General features: G+C 40.5%; 1 protein-coding gene across 1 annotated transcript in view; it reads right to left on the bottom strand.

Annotated features, from left to right (window-relative positions):
* Positions 1 to 469: 469 nt before the first annotated feature.
* SPATA17 (spermatogenesis associated 17) overlaps positions 470 to 17,273 on the bottom strand; it is a 104,840-nt gene continuing 88,036 nt past the window's right edge. Inside the window, exon 10 of the mRNA XM_071548050.1 lies at positions 470 to 935. Coding sequence (XP_071404151.1) covers positions 855 to 935 — 81 coding nt within the window. The 3' untranslated portion in view covers positions 470 to 854. The remainder of the gene's footprint in view (positions 936 to 17,273) is intronic.

Genomic DNA, 17,273 nt, shown 5'->3' with positions numbered 1-17,273 from the left:
CTTTAGATATGTTGGGGTCTTCTCATGAGGCTGAACTCTCTGAGTCTTTTGAAGGGGATGGGCTCTGAGGGTACTCACTGTCTTGCAGGATTGCTTGCTAGCGAACAGAGCAAACAAGTATCAGTTTTATGTCACCAAATGTCCTTTTGCCAAGCACCACAGTATTATGTCCTCATATAACATGGGACTAGAAGTAAGTGCACAGGTAGTCATAAAATTAAGTGGATATAGAAAAACTGATGTAATAATAATGCATAGATGTTGTCAGAACTTTATTTTTTCAACACTCTACTTCTATCACCCACAAAAGTGCTAAAAGGATTTAAAAGAGTATCTAATCTTCCATGTAGACACCTATCCTGCACTTCTGAAGACACAGATCAGTATCCAAAAAGGATGCCATACAACACTGAAAATGATGAATAACAGTGATGAAACAATACATTTACATTTGTGAGAAAATCCCAGATGTAAATTTTAAACTTTTTTCTCTTTTTAGTCTTCAATTCATTTACAAATTTGTAAAAACTAAACAATTCCAAGTATTTTACTTGATTAATCTGGTTGTGTATCCTAAATTATTTACATTAAATAAAATATAGCCTTTTCAGAAATAATTTTCTTAAGCTAATATGGTTTTTTGGTCAAAACTGCAAAAGAATATTTTTTTGATAAATCTTGGAAGCTATATTTCTTAAAAATCAAGCAAATTCAATTATCATTATTTCAGACATAGTACACATCACAGAAAGTCTACTTTGTGGGACATTCAGTCAACACGCTGCTGTGCATTTGCTGAAATATATTTATTGATGACTTTTCAGGTGTCTTATGTTGCGTAGTTTCCAGTACAATTACACTATTTGCCCAGCTCTGGAGTAAGTTTTTCCAAACTTTTCAAAGAGAAGAGTCGATGGTAGTGCTTTTTGAAAGTCCTAAAAAAGCAAGAGAGACAAAACAGTGTTACACTTGGCTTAAATGATTTTACCTTTTCTTTTTTTAAGAGGTATTTTAAAGTATATTTTCTTCTAGTTACATTTCACTACATGATTTAGAATGTAAATTATGCAAAACAACAACTATGAAACACACATTAGCACAAAATCACAGAATGTGCTGAGTTGGAAGGGACCAACACAGATCATCAAGTCCAACCCTTAGCCCTACATGGGACCATCCCCAAGAGTCACAACATGTGCCTGAGAGTATTGTCCAAATGCTTCTTGAACTCAGACAGGCTTGGTGCTGTGACCACTTCCCTGGGGAGCCTGTTCTAGTGCTGAGCCATCCTATGAGTAAAGAACCTTCTTCTAATATTCAACCTAAACATCCCCTGACAAAACTTCAGGCCATTCCCTTAGGTGCTGTCACTGGTCACCACAGAGATAAGATCAGGGCCTGCCCCTCTTCTTCCCCTCACAAGGAAGTTGTAGATTATGATGAGGTCTCCCCTCAATCTCCTCTTCCCCAGGCTGAACAGACCAGGTTCCCTCAGCTGCTCCTCACATGGCTTCCCCTCAAGGCCCTTCACCATCTTCGTTGCCTTCCTTTGGACACTCTCTAACAGCTTAATATCTTTCCTACAATGCAGTGCCCAAAACTGCACACAATATTCAAGGTAAGGCCACCTCAGTGCAGAGCAGAGGGACAATCTGCTTCCTCGCCCGGCTGGTGATGATGTGCCTGATGTCCCCCAGGACACAGTTGTCCCTCCTGGCTATCAGGGCACTTCTGACTCACATTCAACTTGACATCAACCAGGACCCCCAGGTCCCTTTCCATGGCACTGCTTTCCAGCATCTCATTCCACAGTCTGTACAAACATCCAGGGTTGGCCCATGCCGAGTGCAAAATCCAGCACTTCTCCGTGTTGAACTTCACGTGGCTGGTGATTTCCCAGCCCTCTAATTTGTCCAGGTCTCTGTGCGGGGTGTTCCTGCCTTTGAGGGAGTCAACAGCTCCTCCTAGTTTTGTGTCATCTCCAAACTTGCTTAGTATCCAAGGCATTTATGAATATTACTTTGAAGAAGAGCACAAGAATTGATTTAATCGAAAGCAAGTATGTATTTCAAACTCTCAGCAACTATAAGCACTGCAAAAGCTTCCTGCTCTAGAAATCAAATTTTATAGTCTTTTGCAAATCAGGGTATTTAAAAGTGTATTATCCTCCCTGGCAACTGGGAGGTTAAAGACAGCAAGATAATCAAGCTATATTTTAATTTTTCTATCTTCGTAAACTTTAAAATATGGATATTAAACCAGCTCCATGAGAAATGGTACAAAAATGAATATATATTTAATAAGTATTAGTGGCAAAAATCTGTTTAGGTGATTCCTGAACACTTTTTTTTTTACTTGGAAAGTTAACAGCTATTACAATTTTTTAAAATGCAAATGCTTACAAATCCAAATTGAATAAGACAAATGCAAGTGACCCTGTGCCTTAAGAGTACAATGTCAATTCAGTTAACAAACAAGAAAGTAAAATAAACTAAGTATTCTAAATGATATTTTGATTTAGCTACTTACTAATAAATGCTCATGGTAAATGATTAGCAAATCCATTATATTTAATATCAAGGTTTTAAAGCATTCTTAATAAAATTATTTTCTTTGACCCTGAAATACTGAGAACAGTATGACAACAGAAAATATTTATTATGCAATAAAATTAGTTTGCCTTCCAGAAAGTGACATGCCACAGATGAACTCTCAGCTTTCCAGGATCTGATGATCCATTTTTAAGAAGTTGGTCTCAACGCTTCCTACTGGTTTCTATTGTCACATATTTCTTTGCAAAAGTGCACAGAACTGCACTGTCTTCAGAAAATGTCAGGGGCCATACGTGAACAAAAGCTAAAACTTTTATCTTTTCAATGTATTCCACAATTTGAAAGCCTAGATTTCCTCTTAAAAAGAGAAGGCAAACTTCCTTTTCCCCCCTTTATTTATTTAATTACATGACAGAGAATTATCATTTCGTGGATAGTTTGGATTTAGCTACTTCACAGACCACAGTTCAGCTGCATCTCCATAAACAGAGCAACTCTGACTTCTGGAAGCTTCATGTAAACCTGAATTTCATCTGCATTGTTGGTTGCCAAACCATAACCACATACTTTCTTACATCTCATACATAAATTTGTCTGTCATGATTCTTCCAAAATCCTGGTGAATAAATCTTAAAATAGCAAGGTTGGCATATACATTCAAAATAAAATACTCCCTGTGTGGTGTAGAAGGGATGCTGTTCCATTTTAAAATGATTCACAAGATTTACTTTTTAATGTTTTTCTGTGCCTTGTACTGACCAATTTCTTACCCAACAGAAACAGCATATTTTCATATTAAGCTTTAAGAATGGCACAGTATTTTATGTCAGTGGTTTTTTTTGGTATCACAAGCACCTTCTTACTGCAGGAAAAGTTGTCCACATAATTATTATAATAAATATTATAGGATCTCTAACACAACTGCAAATGGTCACCTTCTAAAGGGGAGCTAGTTATTCAGTAAATTAATCAGATTAACACTGTTCATGGAAATGGAAAATAAAACAACAAACCAGCCCCATCTGCTGAGAAAGCAAGTAGATAATCCAGCAATAATGTCAAATTAGGCAGTAACTCAGAGAAGAATAGAGAATATCCTTTACTTTTAAAATAATATTTGTGGTTTACATGCAGGACAGTTAGGTACAGTTTAACAAACAGTGAAGAGTTTAACAAGTGGTGAACTTTGGGCAAGGCAATAAAAAAAATGTGCACCTTCCACATCAGGATAAAATCAGGAATGGGAAGCCTGAGCACTGAAGAAATCTTCATTTCCTGGAGCAGACGGCTTTTGCTATCAGGATGCCTGGCCAAACAAAAACAATTGGCTGCCAAAATTACCTCCTTGGGACGATTTAGAAGCCTTTGAAGTGAATAGTGTTTTTGAGCTGGAACTAAGCCCAGGTCCAGCTTCAAACTCAAATCAAAATGACAAAGAGGAAATTTTCTGTGCCACACGCCCCCTAGGTGTAAGATTACTTTGCTTTGGCAGCTGTGCTGTTTATCTTGTTATTTAAAACTGTTTCACTAGATACTCACAACTGAGCATTTAAACAACTGGCTCTTATTATGATGACAGCAGTTTTGTTTGACCACATTTAGAAAATATTACTGCCTGATGGATAAATAAAAGCATTGCTGGCTTTAGAGTTAGATTAATTGATATTTAGAATATATACTAGATATGTGCTGCAAGGTATGCATATAAAAATAAATACCTTTTTATGAAAATAATCCCTGATGTTTCTGTATTTGTAGATACAGATTTTAACCAGGTTTCAACAGTGAGATAAAGTAAGGCTTGAAAATACCACCTGGCCTTAGAAGATCTACCTCACAGTACTGGAGAGAGTCTATGACACTGTTCCATTGTAGCAACATAAAGGGAAAGGAACTGGAAGCCAGGTTCTCACATCTAGCTTTTTTGATGGTGAAATGACAGTTCAAAATGTGCAGTGAAGCACTGCAACGAACAGCTCATTGATTCTGGTAGGCTGCCAGGTTCATCTTGAATTTAATCTGGTTGCTACATAGCATAGAAGGGATGAAATTATGTAGATAATCCTTCTGAAGAACAAAGGTTGTGAGTAGAGAAAACCAGGCTTCTCCAAAATTATGTTCACCATCAGTTCCCCAATGCTGGCAATTGGAAATAAAAAGCTTACAAATATGAATTCACACATATTGGTGAGATTCACTCCATAGTTTCACAGTATCAGGATCATAGAAGCATGGAGCTGAGCTTAATGGATTTTTTTCACAATGCATTCTTAAATCATGCAACCTGTCACTAGTGGGGTTCTGCAGGGCTCCATCACAGGCCCTGTTCTCTCCAGCAGCTTGATAAATGACCTGGACACAGGACTGGAAGGGATACTAAGCAAGTTTGGAGATGACACAAAACTGTGAGGAGCTGTTGACTTCCTCAAAGGGAGGAATACCCTGCACAGAGACCTGGACAAATTAGAGGGCTGGGAAATCACCAGCCACGTGAAGTTCAACACAGGAAGGGCTGGATTTTGCACTCGGCATGGGCCAACCCTGGATGTTTGTACAGACTGTGGAATGAGATGCTGGAAAGCAGTGCCATGGAAAGGGACCTGGGGGTCCTGGTTGATGTCAAGTTGAATGTGAGTCAGAAGTGCCCTGGCAGCCAGGAGGGCCAACTGTGTCCTGGGGACATCAGGCACATCATTGCCAGCTGGTCAAGGGAGCAGATTATCCTGCTCTGCTCTGAATTGGGGCAGCCTCACCTTGAATATTGTGTGCAGTTTTGAGCACTGCAATGTAGGAAGGATATTAAGCTGTTAGAGAGTGTCCAAAGGAGGGCAACAAAGATGGTGAAGGGCCTTGAGGGGAAGCCATGTGCGAAGCAGCTGAGGTCACCTGGTCTGTTCAGCCTGGGGAAGAGGAGATTGAGGGGAGACCTCATCATAATCTACAACTTCCTTGTGAGGGGAAGAAGAGGGGCAGGCCCTGATCTCATCTCTGTGGTGACCAGTGACAGCACCTAAGGGAATGGCCTGAAGTTTTGTCAGGGGATATTTAGGTTGGATATTAGGAAAAGGTTCTTTACCCAGAGGGTGGTTGGACATTGGAACAGGCTCCCCAGGGAAGTGGTCACAGCACCAAGCCTGTCTGAGTTCAAGAAGCATTTGGACAATACTCTCAGGCACATGCTGTGACTCTTGGGGATGGTCCCATGTAGGGCTAAGGGTTGGACTCAATATATTGTGAGTCCTTTACAACTCAGGATATTCTGTGATTCTGTGATAATTCTCTGCATCAGAGATCTACTTTTAAATTCTCAAATAAAGTTAATATAACACTGCCTTTTTAAACTTGTCAAGCTTTGACTCCTTTCACTCCAGTAAATTTTAACTGACTCAAGTTCAACTGACAGAGCTTAACAAGACCTATGGACCCTTTCAATACATTTGACTACTTAACTGTTGTGTGCTCATCAGTTCCAAACAACAGAGTCATAAAAGGTGGCATTAAAGCCTTCAAAGATTTGTCTCAATCAGCACTCTCTGATATCATAGATTAGACTTGTCAAATGGTCTCATAGTTTATCTCTGGAATGTTATTAAAGCAAATTCTGAAGCCATTTTTCATCTGACTATGCAGACATACATAAATACAGACCACATACAAACACTGGCAAACGAACAAGACCTTGTAAACCTACATATCAGCTTGAAAGACTTTGAAAATACCTTCCATGATATTCTAGAGATAAATTTGCACTAATATTGTTTCTTTCTGAACAATTTTGAGAGTGCTGTGTAATATCCTTTTTAATATAAAAATACAGTTTGGAGTAAGATATAAATTACAATCGAGCATCTTCTTGGAAATTTAATGAAGTAGAAAGTCAGCTGCTTTAGACCAAAGCAAGAATAGACAAACAACAGTAACATATCTACTCACAGATTCCTGCTACACACTTCAGGTAATTTCGTATAGCACATCTCTCAAATCCATTGTAATTATGAAGCTGTTAAGCATGTGATAAACTTGGAACAATAAGCATACAATAAACTCATGATACCTGATTTACAGCATAGCATAGTCTTTCCTTGTAATGACAAAATCTGATTTTGCTGAATAAATAGATATTTTGCTGTGTAAACGGAGATTGAAGTTGCATTAGGTTGAATGAATCTAGATTTCCTTCACAGGTTAAGGCAAGTAACATGTGCAAAGGTTTCAAAGATAAAATTGTGCTATGTAAAGTATTCCCTCTATACCAGAGATTCAGAACACAGAGTTCTCTTCTGAGTCAATCTAAAAATACTAAAGACACTGTATAATTGCATTTTGTCAACCATGGCACCATATGCTGTGTAAAAAAGTAAACCAATCCATGAAAAGTTTGGATCTCAGAAAAACTCTTTTGTAGTGCTGGAATTATATCTGTTGCTCCTCCAGGGATTTATAGGTATCTTCTGTTCTTCTCTACAGAGAAAACCCTTTTCTTAGGTAACTTCTGTTAAGAATCAATGGCAGAAGGAATAACTGAAAAGTGAACACTACTGCTAGAATCATAATTCTATCTTAGAATCATAGAATCATAGAATCGATTGGGTTGGAAAAGACTTCCAAGATCATCGAGTCCAACCCTTGGTCCAACCCCAGTCCATTTACAAGATCATGGCACTCAGCGCCACATCCAATCTGCGTTTAAAAATCTCTAGGGATGGTGAATCCACCACCTCTCTGGGCAGCCCATTCCAATGCCTTATTACTCTCTCTGTAAAGAATTTTTTTCTGATATCCAACTTAAATTTCCCCTGGCAGAGCTTAAGCCCATGCCCCCTTGTCCTATTGCTGAGTGCCTGGGAGAAGAGACCAGCCCCCACCTGGCTAGAACTTCCCTTCAGGTAGTTCTAGACAGTGATGAGGTCACCTCTGAGCCTCCTCTTCTCCAGGCTAAACAACCCCAGCTCCCTCAGCCTCTCCCCATAGGGCTTGTGCTCCAGTCCCTTCACCAGCCTTGTTGCTCTTCTCTGGACTCGCTCCAGCACCTCAGTATTCTTTCTGAACTGAGGGGCCCGGAACTGAACACAGTACTCAAGGTGTGGCCTCACCAATGCAGAGTAAGGGGGAAGGATCACTGCCCTGGGCCTGCTGGCCACGCTATTTTTGATACAGGACAGGATCCCACTGGCCTTCTTGGCCACCTGGGCACACTGTTGGCTCATGTTGAGCTTCCTGTCAATTAGTACTCCAAGGTCCCTTTCTGCCTGGCTGCTCTCCAGTCACTCTGTGCCCAGCCTGTAGCGCTGCAGGGGGTTGTTGTGGCCAAAGTGCAGGACCCGGCACTTGGCCTTATTGAACTTCATCCCATTGGAATCAGCCCATCTCTCAAGTCTATCCAGATCCCTCTGCAGAGCCCTCCTGCCTTCCAGCAGATTGACACTCCCTCCCAGCTTGGTGTCATCAGCAAATTTGCTGATGATGGACTCAATCCCCTCATCTAAATCATCAATAAAGATGTTAAACAGGACTGGACCCAACACAGACCCCTGGGGAACACCACTGGTGATTGGCTGCCAGCTGGATGCAGCTCCATTCACCAGCACTCTCTGGGCCCGACCCTCCAGCCAGCTCCTAATCCAGGAGAGGGTACACTTGTCCAAGCCATGGACTACCAGCTTTTCCAGGGGTATATTATGGGAGACAGTGTCAAAGGCCTTGCTGAAGTCCAGATAGACCACATCCACAGCCTTCCCCTCATCCACCAGGTGGGTCACCTGATCGTAAAAAGAGATCAGGTTGGTCAGACAGGACCTGCCCCTGAAGGTGCTGTGTGATTGCACTCAGGATGATCTGCTCCATAACCCTGCCAGGCACGGAGGTCAGGCTGACAGGCCTGTAGTTGCCAGGGTCCTGCTTGCAGCCCTTTTTGTGGATTGGGGTGACATTTGCCAACCTCCAATCATCTGGGACCTCCCCAGAGAGCCAGGACTGTTGGAAGATGATGGAGAGCGGTTTGGCAAGCTCTTCTGCCAGCTCCCTCATCACCCCGGGATGGATCCCGTCTGGTCCCATAGACTTGTTAGGATCCAGCTGGCTCAGTAAGTCAGTAACTATATCCTCCTGGAATACAGGAGGGCTATTCAGCTCCCACTCCCTGTCTACCAGCTCCAGAGGCCAGTTGTCTTGAGGGCCACCTGTCTTACTGGTGAAAACTGAGGCAAAGTAGGTGTTAAGTACCTCAGCCTTCTCCTCATCTTCCTTAACTATATTTCCCTCCAAGTCCAACAGAGAATGGAGGTTTTCCTTGCCCCTCCTTTTGTTATTAATGTATTTATAAAAGGACTTTTTGTTATCCCTAACTGAAATAGCCAAATTTACTTCAAATTCCAGTTTTCTTTCCCTAATTTTTTTCCTGCATTACCTAGCTCTATCTGTAAATTCTTCGTAAGTAGCCAGCCCTTTTTTCCATAGTCTGTAAACTTTCTTTTTATCCCTGATTTCTTTCAGAATCTCCCTATTTAACCAAGCTGGCCTTCTTCCCCTCCGGCTGGCCTTTCGGCACACTGGGACAGCCTGTTGCTGTGCACTCAAAATTTCCTTCTTAAAACATGTCCAATCCTCCTGGACCCCCTTGCCTTTAAGGGTTGTTTCCCAGGGTATGCTCTGAATCAGTTTTTTGAATAGGCCAAAATCTGCTCTCCGGAAGTCCAAAATAGAGGTTTTAATGGTGGCTCTCCTTACATCCCTGAGGACTGAAAATTCTATTATTTCATGGTCACTATGCCCCAGGTGGCCTCCAACCACTACATCATCTACCAGCCCCTCTCTGTTTGTAAACAGTAGGTCTAGCGGGGCCTTACCCCTGCTAGGCTCATTTACCAGTTGATGAAGGAAATTGTCCTCTATACACTCCAGGAACCTCCTTGACTGCCTCTTCTCTGCAGTATGAAGCTCCCAGCAGATATCTGGCAGCTTAAAGTCACTCACAAGAACAAGGGCTGGAGATTTTGAGACATCTGTCAGCTGCTTGTAGAATAATTCATCTCCATCATCATCCTGGTTGGGCGGTCTGTAACAGACTCCCACAAGGGTGTCAGCCTTGTTGGCCTTGCCCCTGATTCTGGCCCACAGGCACTCAACCTTGTCACTGCTGACCTCAACTTCAACAGAGTCAAGAGACTCTCTAACATATAATGCCACCCCTCCACCTCTCCTTTCCTGCCTGTCCTTTCAGAAGAGCTTGTAGCCCCCCATAGCAGCACTCCAGTCATGTGAGTCATCCCACCACGTTTCTGTGACAGCAACTATGTCATAGTTTTCCTGCTGCACTATGGCTTCCAGTTCCTCTTGTTTGTTTCCCATACTGCGTGCATTGGTGTACATGCACTTCAGCTGGGCCATTGATTTCATTCTCAACTTGGGCTCTGTGCCCTTAGGCCTATCTCTGGAGAGCCCAGTTGCCATCCCTTCCCCTTTCAAACCTAGTTTAAAGCCCTCCTACCAACCCTGCCAACTTATGGGCTACAGTTCTTTTGCCCTTCCTAGATAAATGAAGCCCATCTGCTTTGACGAGACTGGGCAACATGGAGTTTGCCCCATGATCAAAAAACCCAAAATTTTGATGATAGCACCATCCCCTAAGCCACCTATTGGTAAGCTGGGCTTTTCTAAACCTCTCCTCATTCATCCCAGCTAGCACAGGAACTGAGGCAATTACTACCTGTGCTCCTGTCCCATGAAGTGATTGGGTCAGAGCCTTAAAATCTTTTTTAATTACCCTGGTACTCCTTTTTTTAATGTCATCACTTCCAACCTGGACAACCAACAGTGGGTAATAGTCTGAGGGCTGAATAAGCTTAGGAAGTCTTTTGGTAATATCCCTCACCCTGGCCCCAGGAAGGCAGCAAACTTCCCTGTGGGATGAGTCTGGCCAACATATAGGGCTCTCAGTTCCCCTCAGAAGGGAGTCACCGATTACAACAACCCTTCTGTTTTTCCTCTTATCTGTAGTTGTAACCTGTCCGGTAGACTGGGGGTAACCAGAAGACCTTGTAGACAGATCCTCCTCCTGACTGTCCTCCAACAGACTGTCCGAGTCCAGGGCCATATACCTGTTTTTTAAGGGCACCCTGGTAGGTGAAAGGGGTCGAGAGGGGGTGTTTTTGCCTCTATGACCAGGCACCTGTTTCCATTCGTCCCCATCCCTATGGTTTGTTCCATCTGCCTGATGGCAGGAGGGGCTGGGCTTCACCACCTCCTGCTGGGCTTCCTTAGGAGTTGAAAGTGTGTGACTCCACAAGTCAATTTCCCTTTCACTCTCCCTTATGTTTCTGAGCCTATCGACCTCTTCCTTTAGCTCTGCCACCAGACCCAGCAAATCATTCACCTGCTCACATCGTATGCAGGCACTTCTCATACTGTCCTCTGGTAGTAGGTCCAGGCTCAAACAGTCTATGCAGCCAGAGGCCTGAGTGGCTGCATCCTTTTTAGAGGGTTCTGTCTGTATTGACACCCCTCTACTGGTAACAGGAGCAACAGCTTTCATTTTTTTGGAGGCATGACTGCCTTGAGCTGTGGAGAAAGGTAGAAAAGAGAAACAAACAAACAGAAAAAAAAAAAGAAAAAAAAGAAAAAAGGGCCGCAGAAATAGCTAGGCTTAGGCCCTGCCTGTTTGCCCTGCCTGTTCGAACTGCTGTGCAAACTGTCATGCCATACCCCTGTTTGCCCGCTCCTGTTCGCCGCGCTCCAGGTCGCATGCGCTCCCTAGAGATGTTTTTAAAGCCTTCTCACTCTCCTGCTAACGAGCAAGCCACGCCTCCAACTCCCCTCTGAGTCACCTGCTGATAGCTGAAGGAGCAGCAAACAAAGCCTGCCAGGGCTACTGAATAGTAAAACCAGGAAACAAGTCACTTTTCTTTACCTTGAAATCAATATCCACAGGTAAACATCAAGACTTCAGAGGATGTAGTGGGAAACTGGGCATAAACATCCATGCAGTAGTTATGTTCTTAATGCAGGGTAAGCCTACAGAGCAATCTTGCTTTCCCAGAAAGCAGGGAGACACCTCATGTGTGCACCTCATTTGAAAACCAGGTAGTACTGCCAAGCTTCACTGTACAGCCACAGCCCACAACTCCACCTGTTTAACACTAAGTGGTCATATTTAAGTGTTCCCTATGATCCTAATGCTTGCAATGGTAAAATTAGAGTTTTAAATTGAGCTGTCATAGTAAGCCTCCTAACCTATTAATGGCCATGGAGTTCTCTAAAATGAAGCAAAGCAGAAGCAGCAAGCTGTTAGATAAGTAAAATGTTGATCCAGCTAACTTTTATTCTCAGCAAATTTATCAATACTGGTTAACAATACTTCCAACTAGTACAGGGCCTTCTGACATGACAAAATGAGTGTAACAACCCATTCTGTCAATACAACACAAATGTCATTTCAAGTGCTCAAAACCCACTAAGCTACCCTAAAAAAGATTGATTTATCTGCTCCAGTGTTTCTTTGGGGCAAACTTTTCTCACAACTGAAACCAATTAGTGGGCCTGGCACTTGTAGTGCAGAATGTAGGTCAGCATCAAGTAATAAAAAAGTATTGACTTTTCTCTGTCTGTAAGCAGCATGAAAGGGGTGCCATGGCCTTGTCGTATATGAAAAGAGCTCCATTAATTTCACTTATTTCAACCAGGGCTGTCAAATACTAATGCTTCTATTGCACTTTTCACACAAAGTACATTGACACCAATCCTGGCCCCAGTGTAACAAGTTTACAATATTTCAGTCAGTGAAAGGGGTACTATAATTTTTAATTCCCTGTTGTACATTTAGTCTCTTTAAGCCGCACTGCTCGTAAGACCTACTGAGAGATATGAGCTGGGACATTAATAATGGCTACACACTCCTTCCCATGGGCAACAGAACCTATTTCTTGGGCATAGTTTCAACAGCTAATTAGCCATAAAGTTCAGGACACAGTTGTTTGGCATAGCTCTGTTTTGTGGCTGGTGGGCACAGACTGCCAATTTTACTTTCTGCCATGGAGAAATAACCAAAACCTAGGAATAGGTCTTCCATGACTTAAGGCTATAAAATTGAAAAGCTAATGTGTTAACCAATTGGGTCAACTAGCCCCTTCAAATAAGAGATAATAACAAAAGCCTGGATCATGCCTTAGGGACTGGATCTCATTGTGTCAGCACAGAGGTATTGAATTCCAGGGAAAAGTGTGCCTAATCAGAGTTCCCTGCACCATAGTGGACAAGTGACCACTGCTGTGATGAAGGGGGTAGAATTACACCTTGTCCTATTCAGCATGCCAGCATGATGCAGAGAGCAAGGAGCCATCACCTACCAACTCCTTCAACTGTCTACTACCACTATTAATTCTAAAACCTCCAAATTTTGATCTATTTGGTAAGTGCAATAAAGTTTTCACAGAAGCATAGTGTATTTTATGAGCTTCTCCATATTGTGGATAAACACAGCAGAGGTCAAATTGACCCAAAATGTTCTGATCCTGTTTCCCTCTATTGTCTGCAATTTGCCTTTTAAACTGACCTTTTTTTTATTTTTTTCAAGCAAAGTTTATGGTTCCTATTGACAAGCTTGAGGGCTCTCAGTGTGATGTCTAACTCATTCCCTAATTACCTCCTGCAAATGCAAACATCACCAACAACAATAAAACTCTTTGATTTAAAAAGACTGGGTTACTATGGTAGAAGGCAATTTTCTACTTGCTTTAATGACTTTGTAAGTCTTACCCTTTGAATCAACTTGCTATTAGATCTTAAAATAAAATGATACTGTATAGCCATCATAAAAGACAACTTTATAACCTTCTGTGTTATGCTTACATCAGGCAATTTTTTTCTATTTCTTAGTTTTAGTCTTTTATTGACATTATGATAATGTGTTGTAAAAAAGAATCAGGGAATTATGTTCACAGTAGGAAATTTAGCAACACTATTTTAATGTCCTATCTGCCAAATAGAAAAACATTAATTGCTACTTAATTTATGTAACAAACATTTCATTATTTTTACACTTAATTTTTCATGGAGATGTATAACTATCACTGACTCTTATGCATTTCATCTTTTGGAATTACAAATGAGGAAGCCAAACTCAAATAGTGCTTGCTGGAAATCATAAAATATTTCTAATTACACTTCATGAGTTTGAAAAGCACTGACCTGATAATTACACAGGTTTAGATTCTTTCTGCATGATATGTCCAGTACGAGTATCACAGCACCGTGCGCTCCCCTGTGACAGCCTGACATGGAAATTATAACTCTGTTCCTCTGTTTCTCTAATATTTGGAGAAGGAAGTTCTGCTACTAATCTGTGCTCACTGCAGTTTTCTGTCTTAGCTCAGCGGCTAAACTGTGCTAATCTGTGCTTTCGAGATAACCACAGACAACTGACTAACACAGTCAAGCTCTAAAACTTCTTGTCCTCATCTGTGCAAGGTAGTAGAGGATGTATTCTAGTATTGAAAAAAACCTATTTTAGCTCCTGCACAATAAGAAGCAATTTGGACAAAGGAACAAAAGCATATCCCACCATACCCTTTCCTAGGTGCACAAATTAAGCTATGACATGACAGAAAATAATGATGCACTTCAGAATGCAATAGTTTGAGCCATTGTACAAGGAAAGTCCAACTATTCCTAAATGAGTAAGATATTCTGTGATAGCTGTGTTCATTAAGGATTACAAATGTGTCAACCCTTACTGTCCTTTCTCACAAGCAAAGGCAAATTATCTCTTGGCTTTGATGGAAGTTTTGTGTAAGGAAGGACAAAGAAAAAAGGGGAAGGATTTGGTCCAGTAAATGACTTTTCCTGTAACTATTGCCTCTGTAAAATTAACCTGGGATCTGAAACTAGGCTGTCCTGTTTGTCATGTGTAATATAAGCAGCAATGAAGATTTGTGGCCCAAATTTGCATTTGTTACATTTACTTAGTACCCTGCAGTCATTGTTGCTGCCCAAGGGGAAGGAAGGGTGGAATTCCCAGCGGTACCCTCTACATTTATTTATTCCATTTATTAATGATCTGCAAGCCAGGCACTGCTTCTTTCTCTCAAACATGGACTAGCTTTGCAATGCTTTAGAAATACATTCACCCTTATAAATTACTGTTCAGATAATTAACTGATGTGTATAAAGCTAATCTACTAAAGAAGAAGCCATGATGTAGATACTTCAGATACTCTTGGACCTATTGAGGGACAGTATCAATATTAAAATATAGTTTGGCACACAAAGTTACCATGCATGCTGTACTGTACTCTAGGTAATATTATGAAACAACATCACTCAAATTCTATTCTTAAAGTCTGTATTTGAACCAAAATTGCCAAAGCCAATATTTTATTTTTTTCAACTATGTAGCCTTTTTCTACAAGTAAATTAAATTAAGAAACCAATGTGAATTTCTCCACAAGCTATTTCATACTTGGATACCCTTGAACTTTATTGAATCTGGGCTAAAAAACAAATGTGCAGTTGAAATAGTTCAATAAGTATCCAGAATCCCAGGAGGTGTTTACTTGCTATTGTCATGCAAATATCTACTTCTTGCAGTGTATTTTAACAAAATGTTTTGGAAGAAGGGATTAGAAGTTCATCTTAATTTATTTAAGATGTATAAATAACATTGTCAAGAATGAAAACACTCTGATGAGATATACACAACCCTTTTATGAAGTTATTAAATCTCAGTGGAGCTATGTTTAACACTACATTCTTGTGTACAAAAAAATACAGTCTTAAAAAGCATCTGATGAAAAAAGTAAAGGACATATTTTTACCATAGTGCTACTATTCTTAAACCAACTTCTTGTCCACTGGTAACAGGATTTGCATTAGAAAGTACTGCACTTAGGGATAAGTATCTTGTCTTATGACATTTATAAACTGCCCCTTTCATTGTCTAATCTGTTCAACCACCACATTCTCTCTCCAGCTGAAAATAAGCCAGTGCCAAGTGCTGACTGCCAAGACAAACTCAGAATCACTTTTAACCTGCTAGACTAAAGACAGAAAATGTTTAACCTGCCAAGATCAAGATGCAACTCTCTCTAACTTGCCAAAATCATGCCATCAAGAGTTAAGGAGGAAAATTCTGAGTTGAAATCCTCAACTGAAAATATTTGTTATTTTAGAAGTTTCAGTTCTATTTGAATAATAAAAACAATAAAAAAGTTGTAATAATTTAAATCAATTAAAAAAAGGCACATTGATGTACTGTATTTGGCTTCTGATATGCAGAAAAAACAGTACTCCGGTTAGAATTCATCTGGTTTCATGATGCTTTCAAACCTGATTGCTTTCTGTGATGAAATGACTAGATATGCAGATCAAAGGAGAATAGTGGATGATACTGTCTGGCTGAGCTTTAGCAAGGCTTTCAACACAATCTCCCAGGGAATCCTTTTAACCAAGTTGGTAAATTATAGTCTAGATATGCAGACTAAGAGATGTAATAACTGTCTAGAGTATCAGGTTCAAAGGGTAGCAATGAATGGTTTGTACTCTTATCTGGAACCTGGGTACAAACCTATTTTCTCAGGTGCTGTCTTGGGACCAATCTTAATATCTTCATCAGTGACCTGGAGGTGGAGATGGAATGCACTCTCCTCAACTTCATGGATTACACCAAATAACAGGTAGCATCAATACACTTCAGGGCTATCATTCAGAGTGATGGAGACAGGCTAGAGGAATGGCCTGACAGAACCTTACAAAATACAGGATGGACAAATGCACCTGGCACAGACTAACCCCAAAAATAAAGCAGGCTGGAGTATCAGCTCTGCAAAAGAGGACCAGATAGTCCTGGTGGGTAACCGGCCAAACATGAGTTGGCAATGTGCCTCCCAACACTGATGAAAGCTGAAGAGAAAAACAGCCTTCCTCTTCCAGAAATTTAAGCTACCTTCAGAAGAGATTGAAGTGATCAAACACGAATATTTTCTCATTTTTCAGGCAGCTTACTTTTCAGATCAGCTAACACTAAAGAAATTACTTATCTACTATTCAGTGTTTACAAATGCCCTCATTTATCAATAAAACTGGGGAAAAAAGGTTTAGGCTAATATCTATTGCTATTTTTTGTCTGTATTTACTCATATATGATAACATATCTTCTTTATGTGTCATGTTTTCAATGGCACTTTTTCTCCTGTGCAAATACACCAGGTTTTTGATACAGTTCAAGAATAGCATCAGATATGGTGATTACTCACTCAGGTGCCACAAATTTGTTTTGGCATTGGCAAACTGCTGCTGATCAGAAGCTTTAGGGAGAGAAAAAGTTGATATTTATAGCCCAATATTATTTCATATTCAACAGTGTCCAGAAAAATGAAATGGATTACATATATTAGCACAAATTTTAAAAATCGATTGCTGAACAGTTCAAAAACTAAAACCATGCTGTATTGGTTCTGATATGAATACACTATGTATACTAAATGTAACATCTTGTGCACAGATATTCTATGGTATTGCATAAGCAAAAGTTTATTTCATTTTTGAGCTGGATAACTTCCCAACCAAATTCTACACTCTGTTATCCATGTTGAGGAAAGAATTTAACCTTAGACTTTAACATCTATGCCTTTAATATCTATACAGAACTTTTAATGTATAGCTGAATATGATTATATCTTATAAATGAAGAGAAACTGGGAAATTTTACAATATTTTATATATTAATTTATT

Source organism: Pithys albifrons, chromosome 2, assembly GCF_047495875.1.
Source record: "Pithys albifrons albifrons isolate INPA30051 chromosome 2, PitAlb_v1, whole genome shotgun sequence".
Taxonomy (NCBI): domain Eukaryota; kingdom Metazoa; phylum Chordata; class Aves; order Passeriformes; family Thamnophilidae; genus Pithys; species Pithys albifrons.
Note: the sequence above shows the minus strand (reverse complement) of the source record. Positions and strands in the feature narration are given on the sequence as shown.